Source organism: Pangasianodon hypophthalmus, chromosome 7 (assembly GCF_027358585.1).
Source record: "Pangasianodon hypophthalmus isolate fPanHyp1 chromosome 7, fPanHyp1.pri, whole genome shotgun sequence".
In the NCBI taxonomy this organism is placed as follows: Eukaryota; Metazoa; Chordata; class Actinopteri; order Siluriformes; family Pangasiidae; genus Pangasianodon; species Pangasianodon hypophthalmus.
Genome location: NC_069716.1, coordinates 16,390,439 through 16,417,068, shown reverse-complemented (window position 1 = coordinate 16,417,068; position 26,630 = coordinate 16,390,439). Strand labels below are relative to the sequence as shown.

At 38.6% G+C, this 26,630-nt stretch overlaps 1 protein-coding gene across 5 annotated transcripts in view; it reads right to left on the bottom strand.

Moving 5' to 3' along the window:
• Positions 1 to 26,630, bottom strand: part of fgf13a (fibroblast growth factor 13a) — a 103,825-nt gene that overhangs the window by 36,777 nt on the left and 40,418 nt on the right. For 2 of the 5 annotated variants that reach the window (XM_034306180.2, XM_026918445.3), the window contains exon 3: positions 18,058 to 18,225. The exons of 1 other annotated variant lie outside the window; for it this stretch is intronic. In XM_034306180.2, coding sequence (XP_034162071.1) covers positions 18,058 to 18,225 — 168 coding nt within the window. Of the gene's footprint in view, positions 1 to 8,404; positions 8,596 to 18,057; positions 18,226 to 26,630 lie in introns of those variants that run through there. 2 more of the 5 variants (XM_053235426.1, XM_053235427.1) reach the window with 2 other exon arrangements.

Genomic DNA, 26,630 nt, shown 5'->3' with positions numbered 1-26,630 from the left:
TGGACAGATCTAAAGAAACACATAGATTTTGACTAAATAAATATTTAAAAAGCCATCACACAGTATCTGAAGCAACTCAGTTTTGTGTTTTCTATAAATAAGGTTGAATCATTTGCTATACTCGCATAGTCTCTATCAGGGATCACTGCTGTGATGGTATAAAGGGGCTCTACGTTGTAGAGCAGTGGCTACCAGTGCCATGGCAATGGTGTAGGTTGTCATAGAGACTTTGTCTATACGCAAGAAGGGACAGCATAGGGGTACTGGAACTGGAGACATAAAGATAAACCCTCTGATATTAAGCCATGAACAAAATGAGGTTATTAGACATCCTACTGTTAGATTGCAATAGAACAGTAGCATTTAAGGCAGGAGAAGAAATGAGACAGAAAGAAATCAACAAAGAAACAAATAAAAAAAAACGTGAAGAAAAATATCCACATGTGACAGGGATAATAATAATAATAAGAAGAAGAACAAAAGAAGACAATGGAGTAAGGAAGAGCTTCAGGAAAAGATCTATTCCACTATTCCATATTGTCAGCTTGCTGGTTATGGAAACCATATCCATAACAGAGTTAACACAAGCAGGCTCTATTATGAAAGACAGAATGGGTGATCAGGGTGAACTAGAGTGCACAGTAAAACTGGCAGATGAATCTAATACCTTCCTCAGCCAGACAACAGCAGATATTTTCATATCTTGACAAACCTCTGGGGTTCAGCTTTACCTTGAAGTGAAGTACCTTTTGTAGTTGGATTCCCAGTGGCATCTCAGCCACACTAAGAATAAGTACAGCAGGTGCTATCCCGCAGAGGTGGCATCAAGCATCTATAGTCTGAATGACTTGCACCCTCTTAAACACTTTCTTCAATACTAGTGCTTTTTGCAAGTTCCTTACTGAATGACTCTTGCTTTTATTGATCAGGATCTGGTGTGCCATTCTGAACTCCTGCCCTGTGGGATCGATTCATACACCTGTGCTGTCTTTCATGAGTCTTAACCTGCATCTGTGACTGTGAAATGGTCCCCACAGTGCAGCTCCATGCTGGAGCCCACATGACTGGAATGAGTAATATGAGAGCTGCTCTTATTGCACATAGCAGTGTGAGCCACAGTTCTCCACAGGGACTTTGTGTCTTTCTCCCAACATGGTTTACACTCAGATGGTTGACGCACTATGTCTGGACCCCTGCCCATTGTAGCTTTGAACTTTAGCTCATCACAGCTGTTTATTATAAATGTAGTAAAAAAAAATTGATTATATCATGGCATAACACACTGTTGCCCAGGATGACCTGATGGGCAGCCTTCGTGGCTAATGAGGCTAAAATGACCAAGTCATATGTAATGTGTTTCTATGTCATAAACATATTTTTATATAGTTCTGATTAAAAGGTAAATGTGTTAAGGAGGTTGATGATTGCTATAACCAGCAGGAAAGAAGTGGACAGTGAGTTGGCATCTTCAGAAATGCAGGCCTGTGAATGGGGCCACAAGCTTGGTGTGCTGAAGCTAGCCCAGATCCTGCCTGTTTCTGGGTTGCCAGTCTACCCTACTTTACCTTTATGGGCTGACTGAAGCACAGGAATATTGAGACACACATCTCACAGAGCATGACCCACTTAACAAAGACTCAACCTAATGGACCCTGGAATGGCCAAATAACTGTAATGCAATGATCTACTATTACTAAGTACTACCTAAGAGACTATTTCTTACTGATTAAAACAAGTCAAAAACTATTAAGAATAAAGGTTTAATTTTCTTTCAAATGGCAGACGTTTGACAAGTGGTCCATTTTTTTTAAATTATTGTTGCTTGATAAGTACTATGAGAAATTAAGTGAAACATTTATGTTGAAGAATCCTTAGCATGAGAGTGGCTTGACCTGTATAATTTACTTAGTGGTCCATCACTGGAGTTAAATCCGCTCTGGCCTCAACACACTATGGATCACATTAAACACTTTCTCTACGAGGAAGATCACACAGCTGCCAACATGAAGATTTCCAACTGTGGGAAGGGCTTTTGGGAGTCCATTTATATTTATACTGTTATATATTCCATCATACACCAATCAGGCATAACATTAAAACCACCTACCTAATATTGTGTACCATTTGTGGCACCAAAACAGCTCTGACCTGTTGATGCATGGACTCCAGTTCTGATGCTCACATGCCCATTGTAGTTGCTTTCGGCAGTGGACCAGGTTTAGCATGGGCACTCTGACCAGTCTGTGGCTACGCAGCCCCATACGCAGCAAGCTGCGATGCACTATGTGTTCTAGCACCTTTCTTTCATAGCCAGCATTAACTTTTTCAGCAATTTGTGCTACAGTAGCTCTTCTGTGGGATTGGGCCAGACGGGCTAGCCTTCACTTCCCTAGCGCATAAGTGAACCTTGGACACCCATGACCCTGTTGCTGGTTCACCGGTTGTCCTTCCTTGGACTTTTGGCAGGTATTAATCACTGCTGACTGGGAACACCCCACAAGACCTGCCATTTTGGAGATGCTCTGACCCAGTCATCTAGCTATCACAATTTGGCCCTTGTCAAAGTCGCTCAGATCCTTACACTTTCCCATTTTTCCTGCTTCCAACACATCAACTTCGAGAACTGACTGTTCGCTTGCTGCCTAATATATCCCACCCCTTGACCTGTGCCATTGTAACCAGATAATCAATGTTATTCAATTCACCTGTCAGTGGTTTTAATGTTATGGCTGATCGGAGTATATTCATATTTATATTCATGTCACTGAAAAGAAGGGAGTATAGGAATGGTATTTTAAAGTGCCCGTCAACTCATAACTACCATCAGCTATCCACTCAAAAAAAGAACAGTGTTTTTTTTCAGTTGGGAGGTTTACTAATTTCCTTGGTTTCTGGCCAATTTGAGTTAGGCAGAACTATATTTAGGCTTTATCAGGCTTTGAAGCTTTTAGTTTTTGTCACAATTAAACTGTGGATAGGCATATATATAGTATTTCCTAAATATACCATTAGTGTACCAAAATGCTGATTAAATATCAATTTTAGCATCACAAATATTTTCCTAACATTTGAATCCAGTGGATAGTGTTTCTGCCTCACAGCTAGAGTACAGAGTTTGGATCCTGAGCTCGAGTTACTGTCTGTGTTTAGTTTCGCATGTTCTCACGTGCCTGTGTGGTTTCCTTAAAAATCTCTGGTTTCCTCCCACATCCCATAAACATGTTGGTCGATAGATTGGCTACTAGGTGTGAATGTGTGTGTGTTCTGCGTTTCTGATTTGAGTCTAGGATTCCGATTTTATGCTCAGGATCCACCATGACCCTGACCAGGATAAATCGATTACTGAAGATGAATGACTGATTGAATCTGCATTGCAAAGGGATTTAAAAAATTTGTAGTACTGTTGTACTGCTTTCAATTCTAAAGAGAATGTTCAATGAAACAGAACATTTAGGCAGTTAATAGTAATACTAGTCACAATATTTGTGGGAGAGGCAAAACTTGTCCATGTTAGTGTTATCTCAGGCCACTCATTATGCACACTTCAGTTGAACTATCATTAAATACTTCCCTGTAAGAGCTTTGAAAGATGAAAGACACAACACGACACTTTACAAGCAAAAACAGTGAGTGAGTTTGTGAGAACTGAGATGTGATGAGAAGAGAGAGAAGCAGGGCTAAGTTAATAAGACACTCAGTAGCCTTACCTCAAAGTGACAGCCATTAACACAGCCAACTGTCAACACATTTAGCATCAATTCAGTGAACTGCAGTGTGGTTGCTACTACACTTAGCAACGGCAATGTCACATACCCAAAAATAACTCAAATCAGAACCACACTGCCCTTAGCACTCAAAAATAGATGGGATGGTTTTGCAAACTGATTAGCTCACTAGCATTACTGTGAATGCTCATATGCAAAATCTATTAAAGAGAACATGAGGTTTTCATTTCCACCATTAACACCATGCTTCCTCTAGCAGCTATCAGGTGTTTCTCTCTTGCTTAGAGGCACTGTCTGGTTTGGCTGTGGTGACAGCTGACCAGGAATTAGTACCGCAAGCTGGGAGCAGAGCAGACAAAAGCAGATGTATTCTTCAAATGTGCTTAGTCATTCACACTTGGAGAAACAAAACATGAACCAACAGTCAGCTAATTAGGAAAAACTCAGTGGGCTTAGACAAAAATGCTAAAAAATATATAACCATTCTGTTTATGCTAAAACCTTTTTGTGCAAACGTAATGTTGTCAAATGAAGTACAAACAACGAATCGACTGGGAAGACAGGTCTGAGCTATGAGCAGCTTTGATTTTCATAGAACACTGAGCAAACAGGACCAATCTCCTGAATTATTAATGTTTTATTTTCTTTTTTTCCTCCAACTCAGAACAGTATTCAAGAGTGATCCAAGGCACTCACATCTTCATGCTGATGTGCCTGCCCTGAGTTTCTGTGGTCAACAAACCTTACAGGCAACATCCCATGGTGATTCATCTTGGGTACAGAGACATCAACCTGCTTCCCAAATGTAAGGAAGGAGAAAGGGCTGTAAAGGGGCTGTAAAGGGGCCAAAAGGTCATCATGGTACAACACAGTGCCAGAAAAAATTCAGATACGCTCCTTCATTGTCTCTCATCTCTATTTAAAATAGAAAGAGAGCTAGCAGAGAGACACAAATAGCATCATATCATGTTAAGAAGCCAGTTGTTATTTTTGAGGGTGAGAGCAAATGACTATAATTCTTCCTGGGATTTGCTGATTTCTCACTGGTGTCTTAGCCTACATTGCCTACAGCATCTCACTGTACTTAGTGAAGCCATTATGTAAAGTTTTGCATTTATATTATTCCACCTTTCCCTGCTTTTATCTTCTCGGTTCCTCCCTTTATGTATTTTTTAAATCCCCTCAGTGTGTGAAGAGAGGAATTGGTTACATGGAGTGACACAAAGCCTGGCACATCAAAGGTAAATGCATAATTTGATTTCTATTTACTCTGTCATTCTGTGGCCTGCTTCGACATTTCACCCAAACAAAGCAATCTTTTTTGCTGCAGACTCTATGACTTCTGAAACCAATAAAGTAATAATAGTCTTTGCACACTGATGAAGCAGAAAGAGAGGGAAAAAAATCCATGCGGCTAGAAATGAAAACCAGTCAGAATGTCACACAGTTAGCAAATAAATCAGTGTGGCCTTTCAAGTTGGGTGAAAGGCTTTGATGGCCTAAACCTCATCTGAAAAGCCGCATGCCTGTCTATGTCTTTTTAAAAGCATGCCGCATCCTGAGAGTAAGGCTTCTGGAGTCATTCTGAGGGTTAGGATTTTGTATCCATGCTAGCCCAAGAAGATGGTATGATTAAGCCTTGTCCCCAAGCATCATATTTCAATGGTTTACTTGATTAAGCAGGGTGGATTGAGTTCCTATTTTGGATCAGAGATGGTCATCTGACCCTATTTTGAAAACAGCAAAGTCATTAAACCAGCACAAGTCAAATAAAGATCATCACAGAAAAGCCACAGTTATCGTAAAGTCCCTGTTAATCAGCAGATTAAACGTCTGGCTAAGGACACAAGGTCAACAGTGAGACACTGGTGGTGGCTACTGCTGTTGGCTACTGCTTTGGAGACTTCTGATGGCTACAGAATTCTGTACATTATATTAGCATCCATACAAAACTAACTTAAGTTCAGCCTAACACACACACACACACGGACACACGGAGACACACACACATTACTATCCTTGTAAGGTAAGGACCTTAATTATTAATGCAGCTAATTATAATGCTATGAATACATCCAAATCTAATTCTAACCTTAACCTCAGTAAACAAAAAGAAACCTTTTGGCTCTTTTTTTTTTTTTTTTTAAATAAAATCTGTAGTTTTTGAAGAAAAGAAAAAGTTTTTCTTGTGAGGACAAGCCAAATGTACCCACAAAGGGAAAACTGTCATATTCCTATCCTTGCAACGACATTTGGTCCCTACCAAGATATAAAAACATTAGCACACACATGCATGAGCGCTCACACACACACACACACAAACACACACACACACACACACAGCACTTTAACACTTCTGTAACACAGTATGCTTTGTCACAGGCTTTATTTGATAACAAATGACTACAGTATTGAAGCTGACTAAGCATGTTATGTCCTATCTTCCTCAATGCATTGATATGTGAAGGTTTTGAGTATGAAAAGTTGCTGAGACTATATTTATCTGTGCTTTTGGAATCAAGGGAGCATTCTTATAATAACTCACTCTCAAGCAGATTTCAAATCCCTCTATTTGTGTAAACAGTTCTGCATTAAAAATGTATTCAAAATGACAGCTCTATTTATACAACAGTTACATTCTGAGTAAAATAAAAAAAAAATGCCTTTGGCAAAAGACAAAATAATCACTTCTATTCAAAACATGATTTTTGCTTTAAAGATCCCATATCTTCTTATTTTCAGATATTTTTGTATTATTCCCAAGTATCATCTCAAGTGTTTTAATTAAAAAAAAAAGAAGTAATCTCTTATGCACCATCCTCTTCAGCTCACCCCACAGGTTTTCAGTGAGGTATGAATCTGGGGACTGGGATGAGAATGATAAACGCTTGATTCTGTGGTCACTGAACTATTTTTGTGTAGATTTTGAAATTTTGGATCTTTTTAAATTGTTTCAAAATAACTAGAATTGCATTCAAAATCTCCATGATGCCATGGACTTCAATGATGCCATATACCCTCACAAGGTTCTCAGGGCCTTTGGAGATCCTTTAAAAACAATGATACAGAGATAGAGAAATAGAGTCTCTTTTCAAGGTCCAAAGCATTGCATTGCAAGCTGTGTTGTTCCAGTGGTATAATCAGCTGCTTTGACCAGTTCTCTCCCTGAACATTTAGTACATGTAAGCTTGCTGTAATCAGTCACCAAAACCAGTCAGCCATGCAGCGGCTAGCTCTTGTGTCTCCTCTCATTTGTCTGTCTGTATTTCTCTTTCTCTCTCTCTCCGTCACTCATTTAGTTACACACTCAGGCAACTGCATGCATGTTCCCTCGCTTCTATCATGAAATAATGAAAGGGTAAAACAGGATATGTCGCAAACAGTCAGCTGTAGAAGCTTACACACTTGGACTACAGCCAAAATTTGTACTTAGATAAATGTTCCTTTAATGGAGTTCAGCACTTATGCTTTTACACAATGTCTTATTAACACATCATATTAACGATGACTAGGCTGACATAAAAATGTACTGGGGTTGCCATAGATCTTCAAGACTGATGAAATAGATTACTTAAGCAGCTTGTTAGTAAGTAAATAATGGGAACCTGTTTTGTGAGTGATATTCTGTGACTTTTTCTGTCATATTCTTCCTCTACCCAATGTCGCCTGTATCTCCTGGAGTCAGGCAGACCTGCAGATGATTAGCTATATATAGCTTTCTGAGAAGTAGATTACACTTAAGCTCCTTCTCTCAGTAGCATAATTGGCCCTGATTATCTTAACGTATGGCAACAGGCAGATTCACTCTTTCCCTATGAGAGGGGAAGAATATCTTTTAATGTAGGATGCTTAAGTAAAGATAGAAAGTGTTGCTTACTGCTGAACATAACCTGGATTCTAATACTGTCCTGAACACTGGGGGCAAAATGATGAAATAAAACAGCAATAACAAAAAAGAAAAACAAACCTAATAATATAAATATGCATAAAAGATGGAACTGTGTGGTTTGTACTATGAAAGATTCGGCAAAGTCTCGGATCTCCAGTAATTAAATACATCTACACTTATGGCTTCCAGCTAGAAGCAGACAAGGACATATTAGACCACAGCAGCTTTTGAAAGCAGTGGTTAGGGAGTCAACCATGTGAATTACTTAGAGAAATTAAAGCTATTTCAAATTCAATAGTTCGTATTAGTGGAAAACATCCAAACAATAAGCTGAAACACTTTCCATATGTCTGACTTTATAGCCGCTGTAATCAATGTTGACAATCTTGCTCAATTCTGCTAGATGTAGCCATTAAAGGATTTACATTCCCACTCTTCAGTTCCACTCACTCCATCTAAAACTCTCTCCAAAGTCCCTCCCCCCAAAGACATGTACACATACAATGTAATGGTATCATGAAGTAACATAATACTGATGTGGGCACAGGCTTTTGTTCCCCACAAACACTTACACACCTGCCTGCAGATCAACAAATTTAAGTCAACACAAAATATTTTTTCAAGCTACACCTCAGCCAGTGATACTCATAATTGCAGCTAAGCAAAAGCAGGCAGATTAATGATTTTTTTTTGTCTTTCAAGCAGAAAAGCGAATTTATGTTAATTGTAAAGCCTTTTGATTTTTCAGATCTCTCCAGTCTGAAAAATCAGGGCCAGTTTTCACTCTTACTTCTTTTTTGGTCCCATGACTGTCTGCACACTTTCTCTTCCAGTGTATCCTTCATTACTGTGTCCTGTAAGCCCCTCTGTATGGGCTGTCCTAATCTAGATCAGTGGTTCACAAACCTTTTGCAGCCGGGGACCCCTTCAATTGTAAAATAAACTCCACAGACCCCCTCAATACAGATTTATTTTATGAACGTAATCGAACTAATCAAATATTAGGTTCTTTATTTTGGGTAGAATATTATTCTGGCTATTCCTGTACTTTCCACTCACACAACAGTTCCGAGTTTATTTATAGGCCTACTTACATCACGGACAGCACTATTTATACAACAGTTACAGGAATAATATTCTGGCTATGCTTTACAGACCTTATTGGAGAACCACTGATCTAGACAACTTAAATATTAAGGCATCATTAACTAATACTACAAATTTTGTAAAAAATGGAGCCATAATGTAATAAATAAAAAATGATCATTTTTTATTTATGATGATGATCATGAAACATTAGAAGGGGAAAGATCATGGGTGTTAGTGTAGCATGTGCTTGTCTATGGATTACTTACAGTCAGGTCCATAAGTATTTGGACAGTGACACAATTTGTGTAATTTTGGCTCTGTATGCCACCACAATGGATTTGAAATGAAGCAATCAAGATGTGATTGAAATGTAGACTTTCATCTTCAATTCAAGGGGTTTAACAAAAATATTGCATTAACTGTTTAGGAATTACAGCCATTTTTTACATAGTCCCTCCATTTTCACAGGCTCAAAAGTAAGTGGACAAACTAACATAATCATAAATATTAGGATTATTTTTAATACTTGGATGCAAACCCTTTGCAGTCAGTGACTGCCTGAAATCTGGACTCCATGGACATCACCAAATGCTGAGTTTCCTCCCTTGAGATGCTTTGCCAGGCCATAACTGCAGCTGCCTTCAGTTGCTGCTTGTTTGTGGGACTTTCTGCTTTCAGTTTTGTCTTCAGTAAGTGAAATGCATGCTCAATTGGGTTGAGATCAGGTGACTGACTCGGACATTTAAGAACATTCCATTTCTTTGCCTTAAGAAGCTCTTGGGTTGCTTTCGCTGTGCGTTTTGGGTCATTATCCAGCTGTATTGTGAAACACCATCCTACAAGTTTTGCAGCATTTGACTGAATCTGAGCAGGAAGTATAGCTCTATACACTTCAGAATTCATCCTGCTACTTCTGTTAGCAGTCACATCATACATGCCTATGCCATAACACTGCCTCCACATGTTTGACAGATGATGTGGTATGCTTTGGATCATGAACTCTTCCTTTCCTTCTCCATATTCTTCTCTTCCCATCATTCTGGTACAAGTTAATCTTGCTACAGAACTCGTCAGGCTTTTTTTTTTTAAAGCAAAGTCTAATCTGGCCTTTCTGTTCTTGAGTGTTACCAGTGGTTGCATCTTGAGGTAAACTGTCTGTATATACAGTCAAAAAGGCATCTCTTTATTGTAGTCTTTGACAGTGATATGCATACCTACCTCCAGAGTGTTCTTGACTTGGCTAGATGTTGTGAAGGGGTTTTTCTTCACCAAGGAAAAAATTCGGTGATCATCCACTTTAGTTGTCTTCCGTGGTCTTCCAGGCCTTTCGATGTTGTTGCTGAGCTCACCAGTACTTTCTTTCTTTTTAAGAATGCCACTCCTAAAGTTTCTGCTATCTCTCTGATAGGTCTGTTTTGTTTTTTCAGCCTAATGATGGCCTCCTTCACTTGCATCGACACCTCTTTGGACGGCATATTGAGAGTTCCCATGAACAGCTACCAAATGCAAATTCAACACTTGGAATCAACTCCAGACCTTTCATCTCCTTAAGCTGTCATGAAACTGCTTATCAGTCAATTGTCCAATTACTTTTGAGCCTGTGAAAATGGAGGGTCTCTGTAAAAAATGGCTGTAATTCCTAAACGGTTAAAGCAAAAGTTTTGTTAATCTCCTTGAATTAAAGTTGAAAGTCTGCACTTCAATCACATCTTGACTGCTTCATTTCAAATCCATTGTGGTGGCATACAGAGGCAAAATTATGAAAATTATGTCACTGTCCAAATACTTAATAATTATTAAGTTAAACGGATTATTTAGTTAAACTGATTTCATGAGGATTGTATTAGAAATGTTTTATAGTTTCACTAAATTATTATCCAGTTATTAGGCTGTCTTTCCTATAAACCAAAGGTGCGGGAGCTGTGCTCCTTTGTTTTTTGACCCAGTTTAACCATCAGGCACCATCGGGATTCACACTTGTGATTAGACAGAATTTTCACACAAAATAACAGAGGAATAGGGGACTACTTTTTTGCAAAGAAACATGATTGGTTAATACAGCAAACTGTGGTAAAACTTCTAATTTCTAATTACAGAGCCTGAGTCAGTCACAGAAACTTTTTTTTCTTTTTTCTTTTTTTCTTTCTTCAAAGGTCTTTAAATACCTTTGATAACTTTAGATCATTAGTCACTATTAGGTTGAAAGCAGTGTAATAGCCAGTGTGTAGCTGGGAATCTGGCAGAAAGATGTTAATGTCTTTTCTGCCTCCTGACATTCCTCACATATTCCTCCCACAGGCTGGTGATGCTCAAAATTGTGCAAATCAGTGGTGTCAATGGCGCAGTATGCCCTAACTGTTGTAGCATCAGACACAGCCTTACATGAGCGCCTCAACCCTGAGCCCATATGTCTAAGTGATTTTCAGCCTTGCTACGCTTGCTGTGCAAGTATGTGTTTGTGTATATACTATTGACTTTCTCCTCTGTGTGTATGCTCAGCTCTATCCTCCTCTCATGTGTATGCAGACCATGCCCTTGAATATTTGTTTATGTATAGATAGATGGATGTGGATGGGTTTGTGTGAGTGTAGTGTTATTTGTGTGTCTCCACAGTATCTAGCCAGTGCTTATACACACATAGTACACACATACACAATTCTATGATTCTTATGAGACCAACTAAGCCACAAAGACGCATGATAGACATGAGCGAAGAGCTCAAAGGGCCGAAAAGACTTAAGTGAACACTTAAGATTAAGAGAAAGCAGCAGAGGAAGTGGCACTGCTTACACAGGATCTAAAATGGATCTGCCAAGCCCTTAAGTATTGATCTTCACTCGATGAAGTGTTGCTTCTACTCTCTTTGGCTTCTCGGTCTGTCAGATAAAGGCTTCTGGCTTTTTTTGGATCTACTCACACCAAGTGCGGAGAGGAATTAAATAGCACTTCTCAGCCTGTCTCTCTCCCTTCACCAAGAGACCGTGTGAATAGAAGATCATGTGCAGCCAGTATGGTACACACTCTCTCTCTTTCACCAGGGACAGGAAGTGTGAAACAGATTGATGAATAAGGGGACCAGCTGAGAACATGTGGGGAGATGACTCAGGGTAACAGACTAAATGGATATCTGGGATGCAAGGGTGCATGCGGGAGGAGGAGACTTACTGAGTGATAAAAAAGGAAGAAGGAAAAAGAAAAGAGAGGCAAAGACAGAAATGTTCTGCATTGCTTTTCAGAAATCACTCTGGATAACGTGTTGGATTTTTGACCATGTTATAATCTAGGAAATGATAAAAGCTTAACCCTAGTGCACACTGCTATCTCTACCATTACAGCTTATAATGAGGAAGCCTGAGAACTATTCTAGTTTTCACACCCCAATCCAAGCATAGCTCTGCAGATAATAATTAGACTATCACTCATCCAAATATAAAGCCTTAAAATGGTATTTTCCTGGAATGGATGCTTTCTCGTTTGCCATTAATAATTTTTCCATGGAAAAAAACATTAGTACACTACCATTCCTCATTGACAGTTTCCATTCAAACATTTCAGTTGTTTCCAGGGTGTAGTCCCGCCTTACACCCACTGTTCTCCGGATCCACTGTAAATTTCTCCTGCTCTTCTACATTAAAAACTCTTCTTCTACATGCTTTTCATCTGCTGTTGCTTCACTGTGCTATTGTTTTAAACCACCTGCATTATATAATGTCCCTACATTGTAGCATAAATACATCATCAGGAAGTCAACATCTTTCTTGTTAATATATTACCAGCTTTTTACATATGAGGACTCATTTTCTAGAAATTATAAGGCCTGGTGGATAACGGCATCAGTTTTACATCTGGCTTGAATTCATACTTAAGGATGACATACCTTTCACACACACACATACAACTTTACATGGTAATTCAACAGTAATTAATCAGGTATAATTTGTGAGGATTAGCTGTTAGTTTTTGATGGATAAGGTCTCTATTCTGACACTGTAGCTTATCTGTGCATACTGCATTATGTGTGTTTGTGCGTATGTGTGCGTGTGTGTCTTAGCTCCTTAGTGAGGCCAAAACCCAGACTTAATTGAGCTCATTGCAGTTTACACTCCAGCTAATGTACAACTGTCTGCAGAAAGCACTGTAAGTGATGATCTGTCACTGGAAACTGCTGAAACCTGAATAATCCGCAGCAAAACCTAGTGCTGGACCTGTGGGAGGCTAACTTTCACACCACCTAATTCTGCACATTCATACTAAAAAATAAAAAAGGCAGAGTGTTTAAATTTAAACAGTTTAAAAAATGGTGACAATCTGATGCCATATGGGTTATTTAAGATATTTAAGATATAAGGTATCTCAGCCTGTCAGGATAGTAAGTGGATGTGCGTTAGAAAGTGGGTCAGTCCAGAAAGTGCTTGGCACTCTGAGGCTTCATAGAATTCCTGGGGAAATTAAATGGCTTTTCAGCTTTTCCCAAATAATTTTAGACAAACTCATGATACTTCTGCAGAAGTTTCGTATTGCTTTACTTATGCCTATATCTATGTTTCTGCATTACTGTCCTTCTAGCCATCTCATATAATCCATAGATGCAAACCTTTAAAATGTGCTTTTTTCTGATTTCTATACATCTCCTAAAGTGAGTTCTGGTCTTCCCGTAGAAAAAATAAGTCATATCATATCATCAATGGAGGGGACTAAAGCATAAAGTAAAAGCTCCTGGTTGGAATAGAAAATTGGAGAAGAAATTGGGTTATTCTTGATAGGTTTGGTGTGTGTGTGTGTGTGTGTGTGTGTGTGTGTGTGTGTGTTTGTGTGTATGTTTAACTGAGGATGAGAATGAAGGGTTAAGTAAATTGTAATAAAAGGTAATGAGCTAAGTACTTCCTGTCTGGTACCCCTAGATGATGAGATGCTATGTACTACAACTCACAGAAGATGATAGCGATAGTAGATACTGCCATGAATTGCAACAATAGCTGATAAGCTGCACTCTGTGTGTGACACACTACAGGGAACATGCTTGTATCTCAGCTCCCTGCTTGCACTGAATCTGCTGACATGACTAAGAGCCTCTGTCTCTATTCCACTACCATCTGGCCTTTCACTGAGCTCATGTGGCTTACCTATATTACTGTACCACAGCCATAACTTTTCTATACTGAACAGAGCCTGGTCCAGGAGGTTTGATGACATCATCATGACAATCAAAAGAGATGAGAGTGATGGGTGTGGTGGGTGAGAGTGACAAGATTGGTGAAAGTTTTGGCTTGGCAACCATGTTAAAGACTGATAAAAAACAATCCACCAGTGCACACTGTTTTAACATATGGCTATCAGTTTTGATGGTTGATCTCTCTCTTCTGAGACTAGCTCCACAGTGTCTAGTAGTGTGTTTGTTTACACTGTGTGTCTGTCTGTGTTTGTGTGACCATTAAGATCACTTTTAAGTTGCTGTAACATTAGCTGTTGACACCTGTAATGAAAACCGGACAGTATGTTTTGTCTAGCAATTGTAATGAAAAAGTGGTTACCGGGGGTAGCTGGGTAACTGGATTGAAAGCAAAGATGCTTAGCTCAGTGCAGCTGTTACAGTAGGTGTGAACAGAGGAGATGAACAACCGAGTGTAACTTAATTATAGAACTCCTGAACCAAATAATGTTTTTTGGAAGAATTGTGGAAGAGGCTAAATAGATCATTGAATTGTGCTTGATAGGTAACATTGTAACTGTAACTAAGAGTGTGTGTGTGGTGGGGTACAGGCCATGCTGCCGTTCTGATTTAAGCAACAGGTGACCAACAACAAGACATAGTCCAAAGACTGAAGGCCTGGTTTATACATTTGTGTCCATGTATTTGTGAACATGTGAAGACATCATGTTCACGTGGGTATCTGCCATCATATAACTTAATGTGTGCATTAAGGGGACTAAATAAAAGCATGAATGGAGAAAGACCAAAGTAGTGGATGTGATTTGGATTGATAACGATCAAGCCAGAACACTGAGTTAGGGTTAGGTTTACACCTAAAAAAGGAACAGGCATTTTGCATCACTTTTTTTTTTTTTAATTTTCCTCTGCGTTTGTCAAGATAGAATGGCCACAAATAAAAGAAATTAGCTGCAACTACAGGAAATGTAAGTTTCTGTTGACATTTAACTTAATTTATAATTTAGTTGATATTAACTAGACATTATGTAGAAAATAGCTTTTTTAATGTGTAGTGTGGTTTCATAGCCAATGGTAGGCTGCTGACAGGAGGTACAATAACTCACATTATTTGAGGGGAAGCAATGTAGTTTGGTTCATGCTACCACGTGTAGGCATGCATTCCATGTTTTACAGCTTGACCCTTCTCTCATTCCCTTAAATCACTTAACATAACTTCCTGGATGCTTTGTTCTCATTATAGTGCTGCATCGGCGCAATACAAGGTTTGCTGTCATATTAAAGAATTATATTGGCATTATTACCCATAAACCACCTCTCTGCATTGATGATGCAAATACACAATGGTTCAGTGCAGAAGTAGGCCCTGTTTCAAATGGCAACGTAAGCACTGTGGTCCTCCAAGTCAGCACTTATGTGACATCAGGGAGATGTGGACTTGTGGTGTATAAGTGATCAAGGTGTGGGAATATAAAAGCGAGCATTTGGGACAGTCTCCAAGACTTCATTTCATTCCAGATGTGTTTGCTTTGGCAGTGATACTGGAGAGTCAGAAACTCAGTGTCATTATCTGAAATGTTCGTGCTGGTTATATGAGAAATAGAGATAATGTTTGCAAAGCAATGACTAATAAAACTTTAAGCTTCATTTTTCTATCTGAGACAAATGAAGTTCATAATCACCACCAAAAACAAATTATATAAGATCACACTGACAAATTAAAATGATGTACTGTGGTGACTGGATGCAGTAGCTGAATATGAAATGATGTAAACATAAATTCGGTAACTGACTACACTCGGTTTACTCAATTTTTTACTGGATAAGTTGTTGCTTTAATGCTGCTTGATGACAAGTTAAATTAATAACAAAAGACATTTAACGTTTCTAACTTTATCTGAATATATTTTTTGCTAGAGAAAGAGATGGTGTGTGAAAAGCGGAGACTATATGGTGAAGAGATAGAAAGAGGAGGTGCTGTGGTTAGACCAAGCTGATGTGAACTTCACATCAGCTTGGTCTAACCGAGACGCTGGATCAACAGTCCCTGTCTGTGTGTGACTATGTGTGTATTTGCATGTGTGTGTAGCTAGAGGAATATATTAAGGAATCAGTAACACAGACATATTCTATTAATGGTAGCACAATCTGATGCCTTTATTTGCCCATGAAATGTATGAAGCTTCTGTGAATATGCTGCTTTCTTGCCTGAGGTTTAGCTGCTGCACAGAGACCCCACGCTCAGACATGCATCAGTCTCCACAATCTTAATGACACCCTCAAGAACGTTACATAAGACGCATGCGCCTTCAGTTGGAAATTTAGTCACGTCTGAGCACAGCCACAGTTAAACTGAATAATAGATCTGTAGTCTCTCACTGACATGCAGCCTCATCCACAAAATGATCTGTCTTCAACAGCTTAACTAAACACTGAAGAAAACATTGACAGAATGACACACGCATCAACGATTTGCTGCAAGTCACCAACAGTAATACAGGTAAATAGAAGTCATTAAATATGTAATACACACAGTTGTTTTGAAAGCTAAATGGTTGATCATTCGAGATTTCCATTCCACATAATGACATGTGTATTTGCGAGTGATTTCAATTATAAACAGTGATGGCTTACCCAGACACCTGAAACATCTGACAAGAAAAATACTTTCACACTCAGTCTTAAACTCTACAGGCCTCCAAAGCATACAAAGGTAACACATAAAGCAAAGCTCACTTCTCTGGCCATCTGGGAACATGCATGACCTCAGCCACATGCCTATCCTTTGTTCTAAGCCATTACGACATTCAAAGACTTGGGCAAACCCTCATGCATCTGCGAACACTGTGATCAAAGGGGTGCAGGGAGAGGAAGGACAAAAATCCTCCTTCCTTTCAGAATTTCAGAGGGCAAGCATAAATGTGCTACATTAAATTGTTTGTGTCTCCCATAAGAGAGGCTGAGAGGAATAGCCTAAAGGAATGGGATATTTTATGGCAGAGGGAAGTAGCAGCCATCAGGTAAACTATACGCACATTGAAGAAAAGGACGGACATAAGCAAGAGGAGAAAATCAGGGTCAAAGACGGTCAGAAGATATCAAATAGAGAAATAGAGGACGTAGGGCACTATAAAACGGTTCAATTGTAACATTATGCACAGGGTGTCTGCATGTACCCTTAAGTAAGATTTAATATTTTTGAAGATCTCATAAATGGTCATAGTTAGGTAACCTTAAAGACCCTGTTTGCCATTTTAACACCTTAAACATGCCAGGGAGTCAGTGGCTCCGGCTCACATTCCTCGCTCACATACTTATATACTTTACTAATAGTTTTACAGCAGTTACTAAAACAATTATAGTAGTTTCTTAATAATATGATTTAAAATGTATAGATACTTTATATGCTTTAAGATAGACTGTAAACATGCATATGATTTGATAGTGTAAAATTCTGCAGTAATCTGTTTTCCTTAAATTCAACAGACTGCTGCAAATAATGATGCATTGTGGAAAATTCAGAATGTCAGATTTTACAGCAAGCAGCTGTAATTACCAGAATGCATGTGAAAGTGCCAGCTAATTAGCATAGTTATACTTATAAGTTTTTTTTAAATAGTTTAATGAATAATAGGTTTTAAATATAAGACTTTATATATACATGGGAAACGTCAACTTTTTTCACAACAGGTTTAACTGTACTGTATATGACAGTATACTGTACAATACCAGGATAAGGCATGAAAAAAAAGACTTAAGCACCTGCAGACACCCTGAAGGCAGCTCTAGTTTTATTTTATAACTGATAGCTGTACATCAGCAGTGGCAGAATGGGGAGAGCAGGAGAGCAGCAGTGTTCTGTGACCCCTGTGATTCTCTCTGGCTTCTTCTATTTTTTAATTGGTGCATGCATTTCATGGAAACCACAAACCTAAGGCCTACATTTGCCTGAGGGAATGTGGCTGCAAGGGACATACGCGCATACACACATTAGACAAGGCATCCCTCCAGACACTGCAGGCTTGAAGCCCTTGCTACACAAAAGCATACATACGCAACACAGAGGGGTTTAAAAAGTTTTTTTAAAGGAAAAGCCTAAAAGAAACTTAAGTTTTAGCAAAAGAAGATGCATATATAAGAAGCATAAAAGATGAAAACAAAAATCCATGTATGAGTTACAGACAAACCTTCAGGCTCTGCGCTCTCTTTGAGGACAGCTTGCTTCAGTGGGCAGCAGAAGATTTCGTGACACTTAGCACGAAAGGGGGAGCCTTTACTCCTTATATCCGCTGAATGGATGGAATCCTGCCGCAACATAATGTACTCCTGGGTACCTGGGGCAGCGTCATCCTGGACTGCGGCCGGGCCGCAACAAAATGAACGCAGGGTTAGAGAAGGGGAGAGAAAAGCGCTCAAAGCAACAAAATCTCAACACAACAACAAAAGGAAACAAACAAAATAAAAGGATGAGAAAGAAGCAAACCAGGTAAACACAGTATCATAAGCAACAACGGTAAATACAGCAAAATCAAACAGTAGCTTGCTTTTTAGAGAGACAGCAAGAAACAGAGCAAGAGAGAGAAAAAATGAAAAGAGAAATAAAGAAAGAGGGAGAGATTATTAATGTTTATACACAGTAAATCACAAATGAATGAACGCAAAATGAGAGCAGTTAGGCAATGCGGGAAAGGACGGAAGGGGAGAAAACTGAGCAGAGCTCAGGATAAGGACTTCTTCCATCATAGAGCCCCACATTACTGAGCATCATCCTGTGGGTCACGAGCATGGCTATGAGCATGGCAGTGCAGAGATGTACACTAACCCCCACCTTCATTTGTTCAGGGAAGTCTGTACATTCATCACCTTGCAGAGGAAAAATAAAGGCAAGTGCAGGCCATGCATCAGCTATACAATCAAATAGGTAGTTGCATATAATACTTCAGGAGCATCTCACATGCACATTCTATAGAGAGAAATTCATTTTTGCATGATGCAGCGTTTTTCATGCACAAACAGACAGCTGTCATTGCCGTAATGGATTCATGCAAGGCTTTCACTTCTTAAGCTTCTTTAGGTTTGTGAATTTAACCAGTCTTCCTTTTACTGTCCCTAATCTTGTGAATTAGTAATTAGCCAAAGCTCTCTACTGTCTTGTTCATTTAATTCTTAAGGAGCTGAATGACTCAAGTTGTGTTTTGGAAAAACATCAACACAAAAAAAGTTATCCAGAATTGTGAATGTATGTGGTCATTTACATACAAATGACTAAAGTAGGTTAGCTGACTGATCTACACTTCCTACATGTCCAAGTAAGAACAGAAAAGAACACTCTATCCATCAAAGAGTACCAGGTTGGGCACAGGACTGATTACTTTCTTACACACACCAGGACAGAGATCTAAAATGGGGTTCTGTAGGGATTGATAACAGCTAATTAACACAGACACTGACTTTTGACCTTTAATAGACATTTAAAGAAGATCACTTGATTATTTGAGTTAAAAGAGGAGGGCATCAGAGATCTTCACAGGTGGTACCCTGCTCAGTGCCCTTTTCTCTGAGATTAATATATATTAATTCCTAACTCTACACACATAGCCAGCACCACTTTTTGGAAGAACAACATCTTTGGTGAGTGCCATATTCTAATAAAAAAAAAAACCTGAGAGAAATCTCTCTGAATTCCATTAATGAAAATGTACTAAACATCTGTTACCAATCTTAGAAATAAAAAAAAAAGTTGATTAAAAAAAAAGTAACAAAACCCACAATTCCTTAAATAAATAACGTCACTCTCATTTACTGAGCATCTGCTTGTTGAGACTTGCATTGACACATGTGTGTGCTTTTTATAAACTATACCAGTGCTGTTTGAGGTGAACTGTCTGGCCTGAACTGAATATGATGCAGACTAAAAAGAGCTTTTGTTTGTGAAAGAAAGAAAGAAAAAAAGAAAGAAAGAAAGATTCACTAATGGTGCCTGAAAGGATCAGTAGTTGGTTCCACAAACTTTACTCAATCTTTGAAAGTTCACGTCACATGACTGCCACTGGTAGAAAAGTGAAGGCTACACATGCCCCACCCCAACAGTTGAGATATGACATGTGATTTATGATAATTGAGATATAATATCTTTTCACACATCATTTGGTAAGTACCTCAAAAAGCGCAGTACTCAACATTTCATCTTCTATGGAATGAACAATACCACTAACTGAATCATAACAAAAGCTAAAAAGGACAAAGACTGACCCCTACTGTTCAGTTCATCCCACCAGGCCAACTGGATTTACTTTAAATCCATATTCTCATACATAGCAACATGTGGCTCAGCTCATATTCAGGCATAAGGCACACGTATCTGCAGTAGTGATCCCAGCTCCATTCCTGCTACATTCTGCCCAGTTTTCATGTAGGTGAACTGTAACTACCTTTCTGCATCTGGTGGCATTTTATAACACTCCATCCCCTATACTCCCTGGAAAACTCGAGACTTTTCTCTTCTCTGGATCCTCTAAATGCGTAATTCCAGTCGCCGTTATTAATGACAGTGTTAACTGCAGGCTCATCAGCAGCAATAAAAATGATATGCAGCCAGACAGGTTCTTTATGGCCTGGCAGTGAGATGGAGAGTAGCGGGCTGTGTCAGGACTGGAGAGAATACAGTTAAGCCATTGGGGAATCTGATGGATAGATAGTTCAAGGGAGGTCTGTGCTCATCCATCAGCCATTTCTCCTATAGACAGCTGTCAGCCTATAGCCTGCCTGATCGGCTTGATCTAGTTTCTGGCCCTGGCATATCAGTCAAGTGTGGACAGATGGCCTTGTCCTTGTGGCAAAAGCCTCTTGATACTATTACTAATGAAGATTGTGGAAAGGTTGAAATAGTGGACAGATACAACCAAGATTCACTGCCTCAAACAGATTACAAAATTAAAACAATCCTACACAGGACTTGATAATGATAGATGATAGTTTAATTCATTATTCAGTGCGGTACATGATCTATAAAGTGTCAAAGATCACAACAGGCAGTTTTTTGTAGCCTCAAATGGCAAGCTTCATGGATCTGAATGTTAAGCTTCAGTATAATAATTGAGTATTACTCATTCATGCCAACAGTCTTGCAGAAGATATTTAGTGGTATGAATTGTCTCAATTTGTACAATTTACCCAAGTCAAGCTGTTTTCCACTGTAGCAATTTGTGTGACTCAGTAAAAAAAGTAGGACAGAAAAAGCATCAAAACACATGTATGGGCTTTTGAGATTCTACCCCATGTTGACTCAGTTCCCAGTGCTGTTTCAGCATTAGAGATGAGCATGTGGGTTATGCAAAAAAGAGCTTTCTATCTAACGATCAAAGTCCTTTTCTTCCCTACACTAGGAATCCTCAGCTTATACAGTTTCTTGCCTACGCACTGAGGAACTGAGTGACGACAGCACCTGTACACATCAACTCCAGATTCATATTGAACAAAAGCATTAGGTCATGCTAATGCACTTTCTGATCTGTTTGATGAGCTCACTGGAAATCTGCTGCACTAACAAACTGCTGGCACTTCATCAAAACAAATTAAGCATTCTTATGATGATCTGGAACACTTTGTAGTGAAAATGTAGACTTTCTGCACTGTAAAAAATTGAATTGCACTGAAAATTGCACTGTACATGTCACTATGGCAATTTATTCATTTCTGTACAGTTGTCTCTTCATGTACACCATTATTGCTAATAGTGAAGGCGACATTTCACGTGACACCTCACACTGAACGCTCTTCTCTCTCCTACTCCTACCTTATTCACTCCTCCAGCTTCATTTCCAAACCTCAGCCTTCACATTCACACTGTTCCCTCCTCAGTAACTCCCCTCAGAAAAGCTCCCTTAGGAATTAGTGTACCTATTAGTGAATGCCTATTCATATTATAACACTTCCATTAGATTTTACATTAAATTTCTGGCAAATTAAGTTGCCTTAATTTAACTTACTTAAAATTTACAGACTACTGTAAAACTGTACTTTACTACAAAATGCTATGGCTTCACACTTTAGGAAACTATGCTAATTTTACGTGAGCATTTAACATGAGCATCAGTGCAGTTGTTATGGCAAATGTGTGGTATCCTAACAGAAATAATTTGCAATCAATCATCTTTTATAGTATTATATTGGCAAATTGAGTAGCCAGAAAATTACTTTAAAAACAATATAGATTTGTGTCATGTCAATGCCGTAATCGACGTCTAACTACAACTCCCAGACGACAGTGCGACATACACACGGCTACAACACCTATCCACCATGGCTACAACACCCATCCACCACAGACTCTCTCACATTCACGTTCACCTGAGTACTGATCACACACACCTGGACTCAATCACACACACCCACACACACACACACACACACACACACACACACAGTATTTAAGTACTCTCACTCCACTCACTCATTGTGTAGTATATATTTTGTGTTTCTGTACCAGTCTGTACCAAGCTGTTGTTTATTGATTGTGTTTCTCATTTTGATCTTGTTTCTGGTTTTCTCATCTTGCTCTTTCCTGGCCTATTTCATGTTGTTTGTTCATCGCTTGACCCTTGCCTTGATATCGACATTGCCTTTGGATTACATCTCTGTTTTGTTTTCTACTTTCAATAAAACATTGAATACCTGCACTTTTGTCCGTACCTGCATCGTGACACTTTTTTACTCTATGTAAACAATAAAATCAAAAAATGTATTTAAAAAATGTAAATATTAAATATACTAATAGAAACACAGATCAATATTTAAATAATTAAACTTTAACTTCAATATTTAATTACACTAGCAGTAGTATACAACATATCCTGCTTAACAAATAAACATGAAACTGGTTAATATTAGACTACATTTAACTAAGCGCATTAACATGACCTAATGCTTTCGTTCAATACTTTTGTTGAAACTAGTTAATATTAGACTACATTTAACTTTTGAGTAACATGCAAAATATAGTATTATAAAGAATCACCACAAACAAGAAAAGCGTAATCCCACAGAATGTTCTATAAACAACTAAGTACCTGATGATATATCATAATATAACTGTAATTTAATGTACAATATGGTATGTTATTGTAAAATCTTGCTATAAAAATGTTTACAGTGTAGAAGCAGTGAAGGAGAGACATACCAGCTGGGCAGCAAAAGGTTTTACCAAGTGAGAAGTAGAAAGCTGTTCAGTGTGAAAAAGGCAATTACAACTCTCGGCTGTGGTTAAGCAGCTAACACTAAGGAGAGCACATCGATGACCCATTACACTGAGAATGCAGCACAGAACAAAAGCAATTAGCGCTCTGCTGACTCGCTGCAGGCTCTTCAGAAGTAGTATCAAGCTCACCATATGCTCACTTGAACGAGTGAAAAACATATTTTCCAACTTCAGTGAAGTGCTGAATGGTACAAAGGAGAAGGTGGGCAAGGCAGGCTCAAAAAATCAGTGTTTTGTAATAATGAATAAGAAGTACTTTCATTAGGACACTAAATAAAGGTTTTTAGGTATAAGGTTCTTTATACTTAAGAGGGCCAACCTTGATAAGATACAGTGATTAAAAAAATAAATATTCTAATGCATGATTAGTATTAGCAATAGCAAAGGTCCTGATGGCCTTCAAAGGATTATCTTACACTAATTGATCACCATGAGAGTTTCATATACAGCAATGCTCCTTTGAGACTCACCTGCTTGTGTGTGTGTGTGTGTGTGTGTGTGAAGGAGAAACACAGAATCAGAGCATCAGTACCTCTCTCTCTAGCCAGTCTTATGGGGTCAAATGATGATCACGGGCACACAATATGAATCAGGCAATAAAACTGTGTTTATTAGATGTTGTCTTTTTCCAAAAAAGTGGTGCCCATTGTGTGTGTGTGTTCAGCATGATTTGAAAATACCAAAACTCTGCTCTGTATTCTTTCTGTATAAAATGGGGGGGAAAAAAACCTTTTTGTATTGTTCTCAAAAGTTATTTGTCAAAAGTTATTTTGGTTTAAAAAAGTTACATTTTCAGGGTACATTATTAAAAAGGCCTATAAAACATGCCAGGTCAAGCAGAACAAATGAGATTAACCTCACTGAATCATTCATTAAATCCACATGGAATATTGTACTGGCACATCTAATCTAATGTACCAGAATAATTTAATGTAATGTTTCCCTTTTACAGTTACTACTGGTGATATTTCAGGCTGAGGTAAATTATATCACAACCCACTGTGTACTGCAAATCTGTGTGCTTATGGATATAAATGAGTTGCCCCTGCACCAGTGCCAGAGGATATGGTGGAGTAGCATTTAGAGCTGCGAGTCACTGCTGAGGCCCCAGTGACTCACTGCCTCCTCCCATCCCTTTCTCCACCACTCACCAATGCAGTGTTAGACGAGTTACTTTAAAAATATACTTAGCTAAGCTCACAGAGGCAAACTAGGGGAGTTGGAAGGTAATAAAATCCAGCTGACCTAGATGTAGATGAGCTGGCAGTGGTGCTTGTTCATTTACAGTTATTTCCAAGAACACGAAAAATATTCATGGTCCTGTTCAGTTTTTCGTTTTTCTCAAGTCAACGCTTGAAAGAATGAACTCATTAGCAGCCTGTAACCTTGACTGTGCTTTCACCCAACTGTCAGGGGCTCAGTGAATCCTGAGGAGGCATTGTTACTCTCTGTGCCACTGTGCAGCCCCTTGACAATATACTATCTTATCTTATCTTAAGAAAATAGAAGTACGTATTATTTATTACCATTACAAGCTACGTAATGTTAAAAGGTAGCAATGCTACCACTTTACTATTTGAAAATGAAGTGTTGTAGCAAACCTACTACACAACACTATCTGCATGCTTCCTCCACCACTCAATACCCTTTTTACCCTTTTGACCAAAAATAAACTTGCAAACAGATATGTGCAATATACAGTAATTACTACAGGTAACTGTTGTTATATTGCACATTCTACAGTGGACAACTGGGACTTAAACATTCATTAGAACCCAAAGCAAGACAGCCCCAGCAAGAGAGATTAAAAAAAAAACCTTTACATAAATGCATGACCTAATGGCACAACATGATTATAATGACTCCTGCTATGAGAAGCATGCCACAGGGAAAACAAATGACAAACAGCAGCTCCGGATCCAATATGTTGCATCATGGGGGGAGAAGGTTCTTACGGATGCATGCAAAGATAAACGGCCTAAAGGCAGTGCTTTTGGCTTTGTCTAATATGGCTTTTATCTAACTTAGTTATTCTGCCTGCCAAGTGCCAAAACTCAACACAACTGGTCAGGAAAGAGGATGGAGTGTCAAAAGCTAAGCATATGAGGAGATAAAACAGTGGTAAAATAATAAAAATCAGTGAAAGAGCTCCTTTTGTGTATGTTCTTTTCTGTGTAGAGGTGATGGCTAGCCTCCTCCAGACCACCTTTCACATGATGCATTAAACAAACTTCTATGAATCCCACGTCATGCCTTCTTTATGGACAGCATCAAAAGCTGGCAAGGAAATGGCCACCAGCCTACATTACTACATTTTACATTACTGTCTTTAATAGGTACTCAAATTTAATAGCTGCTTCATAAAAGCTAGTTCGAGTAAAAGACATATTCTTCTCACAGAGCTGATTTAAGTTTACGGATTACTGTCTGGGACAGTATTTACTGTTTAATCAACAGATGATAAAAGCTAATGGGATTCTGTACAGTTAAAGCCTGATTAATTCATTTGTGACCTGACATGTGAACAAATCAAATGTTGGCCTGAAATGTGGGCTAGAGAGTGTCAGAAGCTGATCTTTCACCCACACTTTTTATTAAGTGGGTTTTACAACAACATTAAAATATTGGATCAAATTAGTACATAGTAAAGTTTGTCTGGTGAAAAATTTATTCCTAATATATCAGCATGTGACAAGAGACAGTCTTTCATTAGGCCTTCATAGATTTTTAACAGAGCAATAGATTATGCACAAAAGGAACACCAGCACTGACTTGAGGGAAATCTGCAGCACATAAAAATGTTGTAAAGTAGTTATTGTTTTTGATATATTCTCTCAGTCTCATTCTCTGCCTTATGCTGTTTTTGTGCTCCTATAATACAGCATGGAGGCACATCCTCTCATGTTTGAATGGGAAGGAGGAGTATGAATGAGTGATCTCTTACATAGAGTACTCACCATCTGCACACCAGCTCTCAATAACCCACTTCCAGATGCCCTGCTCTTCAGCATAACTTTATTCTATTCATAGAGTAGAACAATAAAAGAACACCTTCTGAAACCTACTCATCAAATGACTAAATCTAACCATGAGAGGACCAATCAGATAGACTTGGCAAGAGCCATTCACTCACTCATTTTTACAGCAAGCTAGTTATAGCTGGTTATAGCAAGAATTAGTGGCTACTTATACAAAAAATGGATCAATATATAATTGTTAAAAAATCTCTAAAACCAAATGAACATGAGCAAAGCAGTATAGAGGATGAGGATAATAAAGACCCAGCTCATGATGCAACAGCAAATCAAACAGATAATAAAGGAGGAAGTAGTGTACCAGCTGCACATGATGTACACACAGTTTCATGGTAAATGGACTGATTAATTTGTATCTATGCAAAATGGGGGTTAAGGGGGTTAAGGGTTCAATCAATACAAATAAGTAGCATGCACTGAATCATGCACATGAAATTCAATGAAAAATAAAATTGGCCACAAACTAAGC